General features: G+C 44.7%; 1 protein-coding gene across 3 annotated transcripts in view; it reads left to right on the top strand.

Annotated features, from left to right (window-relative positions):
- The first annotated feature begins 11,560 nt into the window (after positions 1-11,560).
- The window catches only part of LOC145353999 (inactive ubiquitin thioesterase OTULINL-like), a 59,562-nt gene continuing 51,850 nt past the window's right edge, over positions 11,561-19,272 (top strand). For all 3 annotated transcript variants that reach the window (XM_080205089.1, XM_080205081.1, XM_080205072.1), the window contains exon 1: positions 11,561-11,670. In XM_080205089.1, coding sequence (XP_080061215.1) covers positions 11,625-11,670 — 46 coding nt within the window. In that variant the 5' untranslated portion in view covers positions 11,561-11,624. The remainder of the gene's footprint in view (positions 11,671-19,272) is intronic.

The following is a 19,272-nucleotide window of genomic DNA, read 5'->3' as shown; positions in this document are numbered from 1 at the left end:
AGATATTGGAACCTGTCAGATGGGCTGGAATGCCTTTCCCAGTTCTGAACGTTATTTTATTCCAGAAAGATAAGAATCTATTTGTGAATTTTCTTGTACCCTGACACCATTTTGCCAGCAATTCCCTTAACACAGGGAAATGCCACAAGGCTCGGCCTATCAGCAGCAAATGCAGGGACAAATCAGCCTGTTGTGGGCTGAATAGCCTCAGTCATGTTTTTCATACAGCAGAGCAGTCAGTCCATCAACAGCTGTCTTTGCTGAGATCAGCTCGGTCTACGTGTGATTCGGACTGGGGACATTCAGGCCTGTGTAATACAGTGGCATACACCAGGCAATTCAGTTCTTTCAACTCATGTGATCCATTGAGACACTCCAACTTCTCCTGAATCTGGGAATGTATTGCCAAAAATGGCTGTGAAGTAGCAGCCTAAAAAATGTAACTGTTCCCCACTGACACTTTGGTGTCTCAAGGTACTTGATTTTTATTTATTTATTTTTACTTGTTTACGAGCTGGTAATTTGGCATTGAAAATGAAAATAGTATCCAGTCCACGGAAATTAGAGATGGTATTGGATCCAAGGAAGAGGCATACGAATTAGCCAGAAAAAATAGCTGATCTGAGGATTGGGAACCGTCAGCAAAGGAGGACCAAGGGATTGATTCAGATGGGAAAAATAAGAATATGAAAGGAAACAAAAACTGACTGTAAAAATTTCTATCGGAATATGAAGAGAAAATGATTGATGAAGATCAAATGTAGGTCCCTTAGAATCAGAACTAAAGGAAATTATAATGGGGAACAAAGAAATGGCCGATGACAAAATACATGCTTCTGTCTTCGTAAAGGTGGGTACAAGTAAGATTCTAGAAATTTTGGGGTTTAATGAGGGGGGGAACTGAAGGAAATCAGTATTAGTAGGGAAATGGTTGGGAAGTTAATGGGATTGAAGGCTAATAAATTCCCAGGGCCTGATAATCTGTCTCCCAGAGTGCTTAAGGAAGTGACACACCACTCAGATGACATTACTCCCCGTCACCCCTCCAAAGGTCAACTTGGCATCATACCAGGGTGACGGACATTGGCAGTGCCAGTAGGTCTCATCATAAGGCTGGAGGGTGATGTTAGCTCAATGTGAGGAAAGCTGTGGTGTTCCTCAGCATCTCAAGTCTGACTCCAGCCTTCCTGTTGACAGTCCACATTCCTCTTGATGCATCATCATTGGAGCAAGGGCTTCATTCGATTCCACATAATAGTAAGGAGTTTGGGTGGGTAGGCTTAAGCATGAGAGGTCAAGAACAGGTGATTGTGTCAAAGGCAGATGTTTAACCCTGTTGATCTCAAATACTCGCAATTAGGAATGAGTGCAGAGACACTGTGGGAAAGTCTGAGGTCCAAACAGTTGGCATAGTCTCTCTCCCCTCCCTGATTCCCCCTCCCTAAGGGACAGATGTTAAATTGATGGGTCAGTTGGTATGGAGGTGACGTGTTTATTAGCAGTGATGGACAATTGGTGGCCCCCTTCCCACTAACTACAGCTGTGAAACTTCAACTTGCCTACTTAGTGGTCCTCTCCTTTCATTCCCTCCCACTCCTTCTACATTTGTCCCCAGATTTATCATTGGAGGTAGAGGCAGCCTGCTGATGACTGCACTCTCTGACCTGAGATGCCCTTGGTAGGCATCCTCTAGGGGCCTTGGATTTGGTGACAATATGTCACCCTCTTCTGCCCACTGCTCAGGAGAAACCACAGCATCAGGATGGGGGGGATTCAGAAAGGCTGGTGACACCCTGAGTGAAATCCCACAACACCAGTTTAAAGTCCAAACAGGTTTATTTGTAGCAAGAGCCCCAAGCTTTCGGGATAGCCTGTCCCTTCGTCAGGTGGCTGGGAATTCTGATCATAAAAAGGACACAAAGACGCAAACTCAATTTACATGTATAATGATTGGAATGTGAGTCTTTACAGCTAATCAATTCTTAAAGATACAGACAATGTGAGTGGAAAGAGCTTTAAGCACAGTTTAAAGAGATTTGTATTGTTTCCAGACAGGAAAGTTCAGGAGATTTTGCAAGTCCAGGCAAGTTGTGGGGGTTACAGATAGTGTGACATGAACCCAAAATCCCAGTTGAGGCCATTCTCATGTTTGCGGAACTTGGCTGTCACTTTCTGCTCAGCGACTCTGCGCTGTCGTGTGTCGTGAAGGCCGCCTTGGAGAACGCTTACCTGAAGATCAGAGGCTGAATGCCCATGACCACTGAAGTGTTCCCCAACAGGAAGAGAACAGTCTTGCCTGGCGATTGTCGAGTGGTGTTCATTCATCCGTTGTCATAACATCTGCACAGTCTCCCCAGTGTACCAAGCCTCGGGACATCCTTTCCTGCAGCGTATCAGGTAAACAACGTTGGCCGAGTTTCAAGAGTATGTATCGTGTATCAAGGATGTCCCGAGGCTTGTATATTGGGGAGACCATGCAGACATTACGACAATGGATGAATGAACACTGCAGCATTCTTACTGCCTGTTTTGCTGTCATTCCCATCTGACTGCCCGTTTGCTATAATTCCGATCTCACTACCTGTTCTGCTATAGTTCCTATCTCACTGTGTGTTTTGCTGCAGTTCCTACCTCACTGCCTGTTTTGTTGGACTTCATATCCCACAGCCTGTTTTGCTGTACTTTCTAGCTCACTGCCTGTTTTGCTGTAGTTCCTATCTCACAGTCTGTTTTGCTGTAGTTCCTATCTCACTGCCTGTTTTGCTGTAGGTCCTCTCTCACTGCCCGTTTTGCTGTAGTTCCTATCTCACTGCCTGTTTTGCTATAGTTCCTATCTCACTGCCTGTTTTGCTGTAGGTCCTCTCTCACTGCCCGTTTTGCTGTAGTTCCTATCTCACTGCCCGTTTTGCTGTAGTTCCTATCTCACTGCAAGTTTTACTGTAGTTCCTATCTAACCGCTGGTTTTGCTGTAGTTCCTATCTCACTGCCCGTTTTGCTGTAGTTCCTATCTCACTGCCTGTTTTGCTGTAGTTCCTATCTCACTGCCCGTTTTGCTGTAGTTCCTATCTCACTGCCTGTTTTGCTGTAGTTCCTCTCTCACTGCCCGTTTTGCTGTAGTTCCTATCTCACTGCCTGTTTCGCTGCATTCTCTATCTCAGTGCCTCATTTGCTGTAGCTCTTATCTCACTGCCTGATTTGTTCCAGTTCCCACCTCACTGCCTGTTTTGCTGTAGTTTCTATCTCACTGCCTGTTTCGCTGCATTCTCTATCTCAGTGCCTCATTTGCTGTAGCTCTTATCTCACTGCCTGATTTGTTCCAGTTCCCACCTCACTGCCTGTTTTGCTGTAGTTCCTTTCTCACTGCCTGTCTTTCTGTAGTTCCTATCTCACTGCCTGTTTTGCTGTAGTTCCCATCTCACTGTTTTGGTGCAGTTCCTATCTGACTGCCTGTTTTTGGTGCAGTTCCTATCTCACTGCCTGTTTTGCCGTAGTTCCTATCTCACTGCCTGTTTTGCTGTAGTTCCTATCTCACTGCCTGTTTTGCTGTAGTTCCCATCTCACTGTTTTGGTGCAGTTCCTATCTGACTGCCTGTTTTTGGTGCAGTTCCTATCTCACTGCCTGTTTTGCCGTAGTTCCTATCTCACTGCCTGTTTTGCTGTAGTTCCTATCTCACTGCCTGTTTTGCTGCAGTTCTTATCACACTGCTTGTTTCGGTATAGTTCCTATCTCACTGCCTGTTTTACTGTACTTCCTATCTCACTGCCTGTTTTGCTGTAGTTCCTTCCTCACTGCCTGTTTTGCTGTAGTTCCTATCTCACTTGCCTGTTTTGCTGTAGTTCCTATCTCACTTGCCTGTTTTGCTGTAGTTCATATCTCACTGCCTGTTTTGCTGTAGTTCCTATCTGACTGTCTATCCTGCTGTATTCCTATCTCACTGCCTGCTTTGCTGTAGTTCCTATCTCACTGCCTGTTTTGCGGTAGTTCCTATCTCACTGCCTGTTTTGCTGTAGTTCCTATCTCACTGCCTGCTTTGCTGTAGTTCCTATCTCACTGCCTGCTTTGCTGTAGTTCCTATCTCACTGCCTGCTTTGCTGTAGTTCCTATCTCACTGCCTGTTTTGCTGTAGTTCTTATCTCACTTGCCTGTTTTGCTGTAGTTCATATCTCACTGCCTGTTTTGCTGTAGTTCCTATCTGACTGTCTATCCTGCTGTATTCCTATCTCACTGCCTGTTTTGCTGTAGTTCCTATCTCACTGCCTGTTTTGCTGCAGTTCCTATCTGACTGTCTATCCTGCTGTATTCCTATCTCACTGCCTGCTTTGCTGTAGTTCCTATCTCACTGCCTGCTTTGCTGTAGTTCCTATCTCACTGCCTGTTTTGCTGTAGTTCTTATCTCACTTGCCTGTTTTGCTGTAGTTCATATCTCACTGCCTGTTTTGCTGTAGTTCCTATCTGACTGTCTATCCTGCTGTATTCCTATCTCACTGCCTGCTTTGCTGTAGTTCCTATCTCACTGCCTGTTTTGCTGCAGTTCCCATCTCACTGTGTGGCACATTTCTGATCTGACTGCCTGTTTTTGGTGCAGTTCCTATCTCACTGCCTGTGTTGCTGTAGTTCCTATCTAACTGCCTGTTTTGCTGTTGTTCCTATCTGACTGCCTGTTCTCCTGTAGTTTCTATCTCACTGCCTGTTTTGCTGTAGATCCCATCTCACTGTTTTCGCACATTTCTGATCTGACTGCCTGTTTTTGGTGCAGTTCCTATCTCACTGGCTGTGTTGCTGTAGTTCCTATCTGACTGTCTATCCTGCTGTATTCCTATCTCACTGCTTGCTTTGCTGTAGTTCCTATCTCACTGCCTGTTTTGCTGTAGTTCCTATCTCACTGCCTGTTTTGCTGTAGTTCCCATCTCACTGTGTGGCACATTTCTGATCTGACTGCCTGTTTTTGGTGCAGTTCCTATCTCACTGCCTGTGTTGCTGTAGTTCCTATCTAACTGCCTGTTTTGCTGTAGTTCCTATCTGACTGCCTGTTCTCCTGTAGTTTCTATCTCACTGCCTGTTTTGCTGTAGTTCATAACTGACTGCCTGTTCTGCTGTAGTTCCTATCTGACTGCCTATCCTGCTGTAGTTCCTATCTGACTGCCTGTTCTGCTGTAGTTTCTATCTGACTGCCTGTTCTGCTGTAGTTCCTGCCTGACTGCCTGTTCTGCTGCAGTTCCTACCTGACTGCCTGGTCTGCTGTAGTTCCTGCCTGACTGACTATTTTGCTGTCGTTCCTATCTGACTGCCTGTTTTGCTGTAGTTCCTATCTCACCGCCCGTGTTGCTGTAGTTCCTATCTGACTGCCTGTTTTGCTGTAGTTCCTATCTGACTGCCTGTTTTGCTGTAGTTCCTATCTGACTGCCTGTGTTGCTGTAGTTCCTATCTGACTGCCTGTTTTGCTGTAGTCCCTATCTGACTGCCACTTTTGCTGTAGTTCCTATCTGACTGCCTGTTTTGCTGTAGTTCCCATCTCACTGCTTGTTTTGCTGTAGGTCCTATCTCACTGCTTGTTTTGCTGTAGTTCCTATCTGACTGCTTGTTCTGCTGTAGGTCCTCTCTCACTGCCTGTTTTGCTGTAGTTCCTATCTCACTGCTTGTTTTGCTGTAGTTCCTATCTCACTGCTTGTTTTGCTGTAGGTCCTCTCTCACTGCCTGTTTTGCTGCAGTTCCTATGTCCCTGCTTGTTTTGCTGTAGGTCCTATCTCACTGCCTGTTTTGCTGTAGTTCCTATCAGACTGCTTGTTTCGCTGTAGGTCCTCTCTCACTGCTTGTTTTGCTGTAGTTCCTATCTGACTGCTTGTTTTGCTGTAGGTCCTCTCTCACTGCCTGTTATGTTTTAGTTCCTATCTCACTGCTTGTTTTGCTGTAGGTGCTATCTGACTGCCTGTTCTGCTGTAGTTCCTATCTGACTGCCTGTGTTGCTGTAGTTCCTATCTGACTGCCTGTTTTGCTGTAGTCCCTATCTGACTGCCACTTTTGCTGTAGTTCCTATCTGACTGCCTGTGTTGCTGTAGTTCCTATTTCACTGCCTGTTTTGCTGTAGTTCCTATCTCACTGCTTGTTTTGCTGTAGGTCTTATCTCACTGCCTGTTTTGCTGTAGTTCCTATCTCACTGCTTGTTTTGCTGTAGTTCCTATCTGACTGCCTGTGTTGCTGTAGTTCCTATCTGACTGCCTGTGTTGCTGTAGTTCCTATCGGACTGCCTGTTCTGCTGTAGTTCCTATCTGACTGTCTGTTTTGCTGTAGGTCCTCTCTCACTGCCTGTTTTGCTGTAGTTCCAATCTCACTGCTTGTTTTGCTGTAGGTCTTCTCTCACTGCCTGTTTTGCTGTAGTTCCTATCTGACTGCCTGTTTTGCTGTAGTTCCTCCCTCACTGCCTGTTTTGCTGTAGTTCCTATCTCACTGCTTGTTTTGCCGTAGGTCCTCTCTCACTGCTTGTTTTGCTGTAGGTCCTATCTGACTGCTTGTTTTGCTGTAGGTCCTCTCTCACTGCTTGTTTTGCTGTAGTTCCTATCTGACTGCTTGTTTTGCTGTAGGTCCTCTCTCACTGCCTGTTCTGTTTTAGTTCCTATCTCACTGCTTGTTTTGCTGTAGGTGCTATCTGACTGCCTGTTCTGCTGTAGTTCCTATCTCACTGACTGTTTTCCTGTAGTTCATAACTAACTGCCTGTTCTGCTGTAGTTCCTATCTGACTGCCTGTTCTGCTGTAGTTCCTATCTGACTGCCTGTTCTGCTGTAGTTCCTATCTGACTGCCTGTTCTGCTGTAGTTCCTATCTGACTGCCTGTTCTGCTGCAGTTCCTACCTGACTGCCTGTGTTGCTGTAGTTCCTATCTGATTCCCTGTTTTGCTGTAGTTCCTATCTGACTGTCTGTTTTGCTGTAGTTACTATCTCACTGCCCATGTTGCTGTAGTTCCAATCTGACTGCCTGTTTTGCTGTAGGTCCTCTCTCACTGCCTGTTTTGCTGTTGTTCCTATCTCACTGCTCGTTTTGCTGTAGGTCCTCTCTCACTGCCTGTTTTGCTGCAGTTCCTATGTCCCTGCTTGTTTTGCTGTAGGTCCTCTCTCACTGCCTGTTTTGCGGTAGTTCCTATCTGACTGCTTGTTTTGCTGTAGGTCCTCTCTCACTGCCTGTTTTGCTGCAGTTCCTATCTGACTGCTTGTTTTGCTGTAGGTCCTCTCTCACTGCTTGTCTTGCTGTAGGTCCTATCTGACTGCTTGTTTTGCTGTAGGTCCTCTCTCACTGCTTGTTTTGCTGTAGTTCCTATCTGACTGCTTGTTTTGCTGTAGGTCCTCTCTCACTGCCTGTTCTGTTTTAGTTCCTATCTCACTGCTTGTTTTGCTGTAGGTGCTATCTGACTGCCTGTTCTGCTGTAGTTCCTATCTCACTGACTGTTTTCCTGTAGTTCATAACTAACTGCCTGTTCTGCTGTAGTTCCTATCTGACTGCCTGTTCTGCTGTAGTTCCTATCTGACTGCCTGTTCTGCTGTAGTTCCTATCTGATTGCCTGTTCTGCTGTAGTTCCTATCTGACTGCCTGTTCTGCTGCAGTTCCTACCTGACTGCCTGTGTTGCTGTAGTTCCTATCTGATTCCCTGTTTTGCTGTAGTTCCTATCTGACTGTCTGTTTTGCTGTAGTTACTATCTCACTGCCCATGTTGCTGTAGTTCCAATCTGACTGCCTGTTTTGCTGTAGGTCCTCTCTCACTGCCTGTTTTGCTGTTGTTCCTATCTCACTGCTCGTTTTGCTGTAGGTCCTCTCTCACTGCCTGTTTTGCTGCAGTTCCTATGTCCCTGCTTGTTTTGCTGTAGGTCCTCTCTCACTGCCTGTTTTGCGGTAGTTCCTATCTGACTGCTTGTTTTGCTGTAGGTCCTCTCTCACTGCCTGTTTTGCTGCAGTTCCTATCTGACTGCTTGTTTTGCTGTAGGTCCTGTCTCACTCCTTGTTTTGCTGTAGGTCCTATCTGACTGCTTGTTTTGCTGTAGGTCCTCTCTCACTGCTTGTCTTGCTGTAGGTCCTCTCTCACTGTTTGTTTTGCTGTAGTTCCTATCTCACTGCTTGTTTTGCTGTAGTTCCTATCTCACTGCCTGTTTTGCTGTGGTTCCTCTCTCACTGCCTGTTTTGCTGTAGTTCCTATCTCACTGCCTGTGTTACTGTAGTTCCTATCTGACTGCTTGTTTTGCTCTAGGTCCTCTCTCACTGCCTGTTTTGCTGTAGTTCCTATCTCACTGCCTGTTTTGCTGTAGGTCCTCTCTCACTGCCTGTTTTGCTGTAGTTCCTATCTGACTCTTTGTTTTGCTGTTGGTCCTCTCTCACTGCGTGTTTTGCTGTAGTTCCTGTCTGACTCCTTGTTTTGCTGTAGGTCCTCTCTCACTGCCTGTTTTGCTGTAGTTCCTATATGACTCCTTGTTTTGCTGTAGGTCCTCTCTCACTGCTTGTTTTGCATTAGTTCCTATCTGACTCCTTGTTTTGCTGTAGTTCCTATCTCACTGCTTGTTTTGCTGTAGGTCCTCTCTCACTGCCTATTTTGCTGTAGTTCCTATCTGACTCCTTGTTTTGCTGTAGGTCCTCTCTCACTGCTTGTTTTGCCGTAGGTCCTCTCTCACTGCTTGTTTTGCTGTAGGTCCTCTCTCACTGCTTGTTTTGCTGTAGGTCCTCTCTCACTGCTTGTTTTGCTGTAGGTCCTCTCTCACTGCTTGTTTTGCTGTAGGTCCTTTCTCACTGCTTGTTTTGCTGTAGGTCCTCTCTCACTGCGTGTTTTGCTGTAGTTCCTGTCTGACTCCTTGTTTTGCTGTAGGTCCTCTCTCACTGCCTGTTTTGCTGTAGTTCCTATATGACTCCTTGTTTTGCTGTAGGTCCTCTCTCACTGCTTGTTTTGCTGTAGTTCCTATCTGACTCCTTGTTTTGCTGTAGTTCCTATCTCACTGCTTGTTTTGCTGTAGGTCCTCTCTCACTGCCTGTTTTGCTGTAGTTCCTATCTGACTCCTTGGTTTGCTGTAGGTCCTCTCTCACTGCTTGTTTTGCCGTAGGTCCTCTCTCACTGCTTGTTTTGCTGTAGGTCCTCTCTCACTGCTTGTTTTGCTGTAGGTCCTCTCTCACTGCTTGTTTTGCTGTAGGTCCTCTCTCACTCCTTGTTTTGCTGTATGTCCTCTCTCACTCCTTGTTTTGCTGTAGGTCCTCTCTCACTCCTTGTTTTGCTGTAGGTCCCCTCTCACTGCTTGTTTTGCTGTAGTTCCTATTTGACTCCTTGTTTCGCTGTAGGTCCTCTCTCACTGCCTGTTTTGCTGTAGTTCCTATCTGACTCCTTGTTTTGCTGTAGGTCCTCTCTCACTGCTTGTTTTGTTGTAGGTCCTCTCTCACTGCTTGTTTTGCTGTAGGTCCTCTCTCACTGCTTGTTTTGCTGTAGGTCCTCTCTCACTGCTTGTTTTCCTGTAGGTCCTCTCTCACTGCTTGTTTTGCTGTAGTTCCTATCTCACTGCTTGTTTTGCTGTAGGTCCTATCTGACTCCTTGTTTTGCTGTAGTTCCTATCTGACTCCTTGTTCTGCTGTAGGTCCTCTCTCACTGCTTGTTTTGCAGTAGGTCCTACTCACTGCTTTTTTTGCTGTAGTTCCTAACTGACTCCTTGTTTTGCTGTAGGTCCCCTCTCACTGCTTGTTTTGCTGTAGGTCCTCTGTCACTGCTTGTTTTGCTGTAGTTCCTATCTGACTCCTTGTTTCGCCGTAGGTCCTCTCTCACTGCTTGTTTTGCTGTAGGTCCTCTCTCACTGCTTGTTTTGCTGTAGTTCCTATGTGACTCCTTGTTTCACTGTAGGTCCTCTCTCACTGCTTGTTTTGCTGCAGGTCCTCTCTCACTACTTGTTTTGCTGTAGGTCCTCTCTCACTGCTTGTTTTGTTGTAGGTCCTATCTGACTCCTTGTTTTGCTGTAGTTCCTATCTGACTCCTTGTTTTGCTGTAGGTCCTCTCTCACTCCTTGTTTTGCTGTAGGTCCTCTCTCACTGCTTGTTTTGCTGTAGTTCCTATCTGACTCCTTGTTTTGCTGTAGGTCCTCTCTCACTCCTTGTTTTGCTGTAGGTCCTCTCTCACTGCTTGTTTTGCTGTAGTTCCTATCTGACTCCTTGTTTTGCTGTAGGTCCTCTCTCACTCCTTGTTTTGCTGTAGGTCCTCTCTCACTGCTTGTTTTGCTGCAGTTCCTATCTGACTCCTTGTTTTGCTGTAGGTCCTCTCTCACTCCTTGTTTTGCTGTAGTTCCTATCTCACTGCTTGTTTTGCTGTAGGTCCTCTCTCACTGCTTGTTTTGCTGTAGTTCCTATCTCACTGCTTGTTTTGCTATAGGTCCTATCTGACTCCTTGTTTTACTGTAGTTCCTATCTGACTCCTTGTTTTGCTGTAGGTCCTCTCTCACTCCTTGTTTTGCTGTAGGTCCTCTGTCACTGCTTGTTTTGCTGTAGTTCCTATCTGACTCCTTGTTTTGCTGTAGGTCCTCTCTCACTCCTTGTTTTGCTGTAGGTCCTATCTCACTGCTTGTTTTGCTGTAGTTCCTATCTGACTCCTTGTTTTGCTGTAGGTCCTCTCTCACTGCTTGTTTTGCTGTAGGTCCTCTCTCACTGCTTGTTTTGCTGAAGTTCCTATCTCACTGCTTGTTTTGCTGTAGGTCCTCTCTCACTGCTTGTTTTCCTGTAGGTCCTTTCTCAATGCTTGTTTTGCTGTAGGTCCTCTCTCACTGCTTGTTTTGCTGTAGTTCCTATCTCACTGCTTGTTTTGCTGTAGGTCCTATCTGACTCCTTGTTTTGCTGTAGTTCCTATCTGACTCCTTGTTTTGCTCTAGGTCCTGTCTCACTCCTTGTTTTGCTGTAGGTCCTCTCTCGCTGCTTGTTTTGCTGTAGGTCCTATCTGACTCCTTGTTTTGCTGTAGGTCCTCTCTCACTCCTTGTTTTGCTGTAGGTCCTCTCTCACTGCTTGTTTTGCTGTAGTTCCTATCTGACTCCTTGTTTTGCTGTAGGTCCTCTCTCACTGCTTGTTTTGCTGTAGGTCCTCTCTCACTGCTTGTTTTGCTGTAGTTCCTATCTCACTGCTTGTTTTGCTGTAGGTCCTCTCTCACTGCTTGTTTTCCTGTAGGTCCTTTCTCACTGCTTGTTTTGCTGTAGGTCCTCTCTCACTGCTTGTTTTGCTGTAGTTCCTATCTGACTCCTTGTTTCACTGTAGGTCCTCTCTCACTGCTTGTTTTGCTGTAGGTCCTCTCTCACTCCTTGTTTTGCTGTAGGTCCTCTCTCACTCCTTGTTTTGCTGTAGGTCCTCTCTCACTGCTTGTTTTGCTGTCGTTCCTATCTGACTCCTTGTTTTGCTGTCGTTCCTATCTGACTCCTTGTTTCGCTGTAGGTCCTCTCTCACTCCTTGTTTCGCTGTCGGTCCTCTCTCACTTCAGTCCAGCTGTCACTCAGGCTGCCAGGCTGCTCCGTCACAGTTCCGATTCTAATTGGTTGACCCCTCCCGCTCTCGCTGAGCTGATTGGCTGAGTGAGCTGTCCTTCAGGGCACAATAGTCGCTGCTCAAAGTGAAAGTTGCGGGAGCGGAGCGGTAGGATGGCAACTCTCCTGTCCAGTCAGACCATCAACTCTACTGCTTCAGGTAAATCTCTCACCTTAGCGAAGGAGTACAGTGTCAGCTTATTCACCCTTGTGAGCTTTCGCCTGGCTGTGTGGAAGAGGAAGTTTCCGGAACCTTAGGGACTCCGGTTTGAAGGGGAACACGCTTCTCTTGTGCATCGCTACTTTGGGGTTTGTTGCTTGTATGCAAACATACTTCATATTGTCCCAGAGCGTGGGTGCTGCCAGTTTGTGGTGGCTGTTGTATTGGGAAAGTAAATGGAGTGTAAGGATTAAGAATTAAGATTGCTTGTTAGGTTGATTGACCATGCTGAAAAATTTCCCTTGGTGTCCTGAGATGTGTAGGTTAGAGGGATTGGTGGGGAAAGTATGTAGGGATATGGGAGCGTGTGTGGACTTGTGGTCAGTGCAGACTCGGTGGGCCGAATGGCCTCTTTTTGTAGGGTTTCTATGATTCAGTGAGAAGGTTACGAGGAAAGAAAAGTATCCAGTGAATGGAAGTAATTCAGGAATGCACTAGTATGTGGTTAGGTAGCAATTAGACATGACCTTTTATTTCTTGGGAATTTTATAGTTTATTCAAAGGAGCTCAGCTAAATATTTTGGTACCATTTAGATCCTTAAAGGTCATTGCCACTTCTCATGTTTCTAAATGATCTTACGCTTTATTTTCTTGCTGAGTTTCTTTCGTTCTCATTCAGTTGTTGACTGTGGTTTTACAGATGTACTAAGTCTTTGATTGTGAACATGACCCCTACAACCTCAGTAACTTCAAACTCATTGCTCCTCTGGATCTGATCTCTTAAACAAACCAAGAGGACACAAATCAGATACTGGAAATGTTGGAGAATGCAAGATTTAGTGAGAAGGAAGACTGAAGGAGTTCAATGTTAGTAGAGAAATGGTGCTGGGAAAATTGATGAAATTAAAGGCGGATAAATCCCCAGGGCCTGATAATCTACATCCCAGAGTAGTTAAGGAAGTGGCTCTTGAAATAATGAATGCATTGGTGGTCATCTTCCAGGATTCGATAGACTTTGAAACGGTCTCTGCAGATTGGAGGGTAGCTAATGCCACCCCAATATGCAAAAAGGGAGGTAGAGAGAAAACAAGGAATTATAGACTAGTAAGCCTAACATTGGCAGTGGGGAAAATTCGTGAATCCATTATCAAGGACTTTACAGCAGAGCATTTAGAAAGCAGTGGCAGGATCAGACAGAGTCAGCACGGATTTATGAAGGGGAAATCATGCTTAACAAATCTGTTGGAATTCTTTGAAGATGAATCTAGTAGAGTTGACAAGCGGGAGCCAGTTGATGGGGGCCTTGGTGAGGCCATACCTAGAATATTGTGTGCAGTTTTGGTCTCCTTTTCTGAGGAAGGATGGTCTTGCTCTCGAGGAAGTGCAGCAAAGGTTTACTAGGCTGATTCCAGGAATGGTGGGACTGGCATATGAGGAGGGATTGACTAGGTTAGGGTTGTTTACGCTGGAGTTCAAGATGGCACAGTGGTTAGCACTGCTGCCTCACCGTGCCAGGGACCTGGGTTCGATTCCCAGCTTGGGTCACTGTCTGTGTGGAATCTGCACATTCTCCCCGTGTCTGCATAGGTTTCCTCCAGATGCTTTGGTTTCCTCCCACAGTCCAAAAGACATGCTGGTTAGGTGCATTGGCCATGCCAAATTTTCCCTCAGTGTACCCGAATAGGCGCCAGAGTGTGGCGACTAGGGGACTTTCACTGAAGTGTTTAATATAAGCCTACTTGTGGCAATAATAAAACTTTGAGGGGGGGAATTGCATAGAGACTTATAAAATTCTAACAGGACTAGACAGGCTAGATGCAGGGAGGATGTTCCTAATGGTTTAGGAGTCCAAAATCAGGGCTTACAGTCTGAGAATTCAGGGACGAAGGTATTTAGGACGAAGGTGAGGAGAAATTTCTTCTCCCAAAGAGTGTTGAGCCTGTGGAATTCATTACTACAGGAAGTAGTTGATGCCAAAACATTGAATGTATTCAAGAGACAGCTAGATGTAGCACTTGGAGCGAATGGGATCAAAGATTATGGGGAGAAAGCAGGATTAGGCTTTTGAGTTGGACGATCAGCCACAATCATAATGACTGGGACAGCAGGCTCAAAGGGCCAAATTACCTCCTCCTGCTCCTATCTTCTATGTTTCTATGGTGTCTTCCTATTCAGGTGGAAATAAACTATTCCGTGGCTGACTTCCCCTTTCTACATTCTGTTAATTTGAGCTTATACAAAATTCTGCTGCCCATGTCCTTAGCTGTACCTTGACCCATTCATATAGCATAGTTTGATTTTGATTTTTTTTAAAAAATGCTTTTTGCTAGCTTTTGCCACCTTATTGTTCAGAGAGGCAATTGGATGGCTTGCCCTTTCTACTGTGTGAGGTCAACACAAATGTGCAGTGAGTTGTTTGCTTTTGGTACTGGAACCATACCTGAACATCAATTTATAGGTTTCATTAAAGGTGAGATTACTCACTGATGTAGCATTGACTCTATTTGCCACTTCAGCTGCTGTAAAAGTGGGCATGGAACTTTCCTTGGGATGAAGAAGCACACTGGTTGGGCATTTGGTCTCAGTGTGATGTGATGGGATGTTTTCAACTTCCCATGACCTCGAAATAAATTTAGAAATTCTGTGTTCCTTTCCTTTGCTTTGTCTTGGCTTTCCAACTCATCTAATTTATAGATGGGCCTTAGGTCTGCGTGAGCTTTGCTGCTTGATCATGAACATGTTTGGTTTTACACCACGCACAAAGTTTATGTGATATCTCTTACTTTGTAGTGAAGAGTGATGTTCAGTTGTCCTTTGACCTTCAGCTGAAAGTCTCTGGACCATGGAGTGGTATGGACTGAAAGAACTGGAACTCCTATTCCATTGTCTAATTTGAAGTTTGCTTTATATCTGTCGATAATAATGTCTGAGCTCCAAAAGTTGACATTAGATCCTATAATGTCTCCCAAGATGGCCCTTCATTGACTTTTGCACCTTTAATTTCTTGACTGCTATGTAGTTTAAATAGTTTCTCAAATTTCTGAGTTAGGAATTCTTTGCTGTGGCCTCTTCTTTTACAGGAATAGCACTCTGCATTATTGATGGGATACTCTTCGTGCCACATCAAGAACATTGAGTAATGGTGGATACTAAGTCTTCACTCTTGCCTCAATTTTTGAGTGGATGCACTGTTACCTGTGTCCTATAAGCTGTGCTCTGCTTGTAATATTTTGCAATGAAACCCCCCTGTCACCTTGAATAAATACATGGTTTTGCTTTCGTGCTTTTGCCATCTTTGTTAACTGCACAGCCTTTGATAGCATTAAATTCTCCCTCTGTTGAAGAAAATATGATAAAAGTCACCTCTAAAACTGAACGTTGAACATAAAGAAAAAGCTGTGCCTACAGCTTACACCAACGCAAGTCCTAAGCTCCAGACCTATAATATTAGGTCCAGGGTGTGAGAGTGGGTTTAATAGTCCTGCTGCTCGTTTCTCATTTGGTGGGATCCCGCTTACTTAATAAGGAAACTCATACTCCACAAAGTCCATGGGGAGATCTATTGATGATTTCCCGTGTCCTTCGTGACCACTTAAACAATCAATATAAATCAAAGTAAATAATGGTCTCTCCCACCTTTTGATACGCCTAGTGAACTTCACCTTTTTCTGTGTTTGTGTTCCTTCTAATGGTAAAATATGTATCAAAACCTTTTATAACGTTTTAATATGTTGTTATTTCTTCATTGTATGATCATTGTCATCTGCAATAATGCTTGCCAGGCTTCTCTATAGTTTCAAAGCAATTCTGTATTTGACTACAATGTTAATTCTACCACTTCCCGGTTTGATCCGGGCCTTCCACGTCAAGACTTCCTCCATGACTTTACTTTGAATTTTGTTGGCATTTCTTCCCATGAATGTCCCTTTTTTGCAGTCATTTTGATTACTGTTTTTTTTCAGTCACCTGAGCGATTTACTGGGTGCTTTACTGTTGCCATTGTCTGTTATCATCATTATGAGTCATAGCTCTAATTTACCTTGATTCAGATTGATAGAGATTGCTGTCAGAAAGCCTGCTGGTAACTTTTTATTAAACACTCTTCTCACTATAGTCAAGACTCAACATGAAGTCTCATGTAGACCTACATCTTAAAATGTTCTGTTGTCATGTGATGTTACATCACTGATGCAGATTGTCTGTTTGCATATTTAACATTAACCCTTCACAGTCACCACATTCTCAGGTTAAGAACCAATTACCTGCAGATGTCAGAGAGGCAATGCCAAAGATGTCTGAAGCTGTCACTGGAAGTGGTCACTGAAATATCTGGGATTGTACAGCAAAACCTCCAACCATGTGGATTTGGTGGAAACCCCAAACCAGTTTCTCCCAGTGGTGATGCTTAATATTTTCTTTTGGCAGTGGTGATTTCCAAGGTTCTTTGGAAGACTTGTGGGATCACACAGATGCATAAAGGAGGTGACCAGTGCTCTCTTCCATCACGTGAATGAATTCATCAATTCACTGATGAGGACAGTAATTTGGCAAGGGCATTGGGCTTCACAGCTGTCACTGGAAGGGGGTCATCAACTGCTCCATGGTCATTAGAGTTCCCTGCAGCCAGCCAGCGATATTTGTGACTCACAAGGTCTTTCACTCTTTGGACCTCCAATTGGTCTGCCACCACAGGCAAAAAATTGTGCATGTCTGTGCTTGTTTCCTAGGGAGCTGGTGTAATTCAAGCTCTTTGATGCCCCAATCCAGATTAAGGGCTGGATGTTGGGTGACAAGGGATGTCCCCTCAATATCAGGCTGGTGACACTTATGAAGCATCCCCAACATGCAGTGGAACATCTGTTTCACACTTACATTTATCAGCCTACTGTGATTGAGAAGTTAAATCCTGCAATATTTATGAATTTAACATAAGAACTTAAGAACATAAGAAATAGGAGCAGGAGTAGGCCATCTAGCCCTTCGAGCCTGCCCTGCCATTCAACAAGATCATGGCTGATCTGAAGTGGATCAGTTCCGCTTTCTCCCCGTAACCCTTAATTCCCTTGTCTATCAGAAACCTATCTACCCATGACTTAAGTATATTCAACGAGGTAGCCTCCACCACTTCAACGGGCAGAGAATTCCAGAGATTCACCACCCTTTGAGTGAAGAAGTTCCTCCTCAACTCCGATCTGAACTGCACCCCCCCCTTATTTTGAGGCTATGCCCTCTAGTTCTATCCTTTCTAAGCGGGAAGAATCTCTCTACCTCTACCCTATCTTTCCCCTTCATTATCTTGTATGTCTCTATAAGATCTCCCCTCAGCCTTCTAAACTCCGAGTACAGACCCAGTCTATTCAGTCTCTCTTCATAGGCTAACGCCCTCATCTCCAATAGCAGCCTGGTGAACCTTCTCTGCACTCCCTCCAAGGCCAATATATCCTTCCACAAATGCGGCGACCAAAACTGCACACAGTACTCCAGTTGCGGCCTCACCAGTACCCTGTACAGTTGCAGCAAGACCTCCCTACTTTTATATTCTATCCCCCTCGCTATAAAGGCCAACATTCCATTCGCCTTCTTGATCACCTGCTGCACTTGCAGACTGGGTTTTTGCGATTCGTGCGCAAGGACCCCCAGGTCCCTCTGCACCGTAGCATGCTGCAGCTTTTCGCCTTTTAAATAGTAATCCCTCCTACTATTATTTCTACCAAAGTGGATAACCTCACATTTGCTAACATTATACTCCATCTGCCAGGTCCTTGCCCACTCACTCAGCCTATCCAGATCTCTCTGCAGACTTTCCGCACCTTCCATGATTTATAAGATCATGAGTTCCATTACTCTTGGAAGCGCATGTTACGCTACGGGAATAGGCCCTAGATGGAATTGTGGTAGGTGCAGACTTGACAGGCCAAATGGCCTCCTTCTGCACTGTCGGGATTCTATGATTCCCACTGAGAGTATCCTTAGACCATCTCCTTGAAAGGCCAGCTGAACCCACATGTATATCCATGTCCCACAGGCTGGTGAGTGCAAAATTGGACAATAACATGAACATTCACTAACAGCTGAATGTAGAAACTCTTGTGGTTCCCTTCACAATAAAGCAAATAACCCTAACTCTTCTAAAGCCATCAGTGCATGTCAAATATGAGGGCTGCCAGGTAGTCTTGGGTAGTCCCAAGAAATGATGATGTACACATGAAAACAATATAATGTGCATTAACATGTGACAAATTAAACTTTCTTCCCACAATCATGCCACCTTTGTGTTCTCGTAAGGAATTAAATTTTCTTTTATGCCCATTATATCTTGATGCAACTCCAATAGTAGAAATTGAGGTTACGTAGTCTGCTGAATGAGCTGCCCGTATCTTTTGATGACCGGGGTAGGTGTCCCTAGAGGTCAGAGGCCTTGAGAACTATTGACAGTCAGCCTCATTTAGGACAAAGGGTGACAGCTACTGAGGGATCTAGGTGTTCTCAGGCATGAGTTACAAAAGTATGCAGGTACAGAAAAGGTTAGGCTTCTTTCCACTGGAGTTTAGAGTGAGGTTTGGCTTGATTGTAAGATCCTGAATAGCCTTAACAAGGTAGATATGGAAAGGATGTTTCCTCTTGTGAGTGAATCTAGAACTAAAGGATGCTGTTTTAAAATTAGAGTCTGCTTCAGAGATGAGAATTTTTTTCTGAAACTTGTGTAACTTTGGAACTCTGCCTCAAAGATTGTGTAAGCAGGATCACCTAATATGTCTAAGGCAGAGGTAGATAGATTCCCTTGTCGAACAAGAATCTAAGGTTATCAGGGATAGATGTGAATGTGGAACTTGAAGCACAGACAGATCAGCAATGATATTGTTGAATGATGGAACAGATTCAAGGAGCTGAATGGCCTACTTCTGGTCCTATTTCATATGTTTATTTTTGTGTTTTATGATGAAAGTGGAGCCATGTCAATGAATTATTGCTTTCTTACTCCCTGCCATTTGTTACTCTATCTATAATTAGTATGTGGTTAATTATTTCCCAGTACTTGTCTAATTATCTCATAATAGTGAACTTTATGAGACACTGTTATAGTAAATTAAACTTGGAATAAATTAGTCAAAACAGATGTGTTGCCATCGATTGGAACTCGAACAAAGTGCTCACAAATGGAGAATGACTGATTGACTTGTTTCCCTGTTTCTCATTCTGCTGAATTTCTAATTGAAGCTGCATTGCTCTGAGGGGAGGGGCTGTTACAATGGAACCATAGAAATATAGAAAAACTACAGCGCAACACAGGCCCTTTGGCCCACAAAGTTGTGCCGAGCATACCCCTACCTTAGTAAGATAGAGGGTTATAGGAAACCTAGTAATCTCTAAGTTCCATGTACTTATCTAAAAGTCTCTTCAAAAGCTCTATTGAATCTGCCTCCACCACCATTGCTGGCAGCCCATTCCATGGACCCACCACTCTGAGTGAAAAACTTACCCCTGCCATCTCCTCTGTACCTACTCCCCAGCACCTTAAACCTGTGTCCTCTTGTGGCAACCATTTCAGCCCTGGGAAAAAGCCTGTGACTATCCAGTCAATCAATACCTCTCAACATCTTA

The sequence above is a fragment of the Carcharhinus amblyrhynchos genome, chromosome 2 (assembly GCF_965287045.1).
Source record: "Carcharhinus amblyrhynchos chromosome 2, sCarAmb.v2.hapA, whole genome shotgun sequence".
Taxonomy (NCBI): domain Eukaryota; kingdom Metazoa; phylum Chordata; class Chondrichthyes; order Carcharhiniformes; family Carcharhinidae; genus Carcharhinus; species Carcharhinus amblyrhynchos.
Note: the sequence above shows the minus strand (reverse complement) of the source record. Positions and strands in the feature narration are given on the sequence as shown.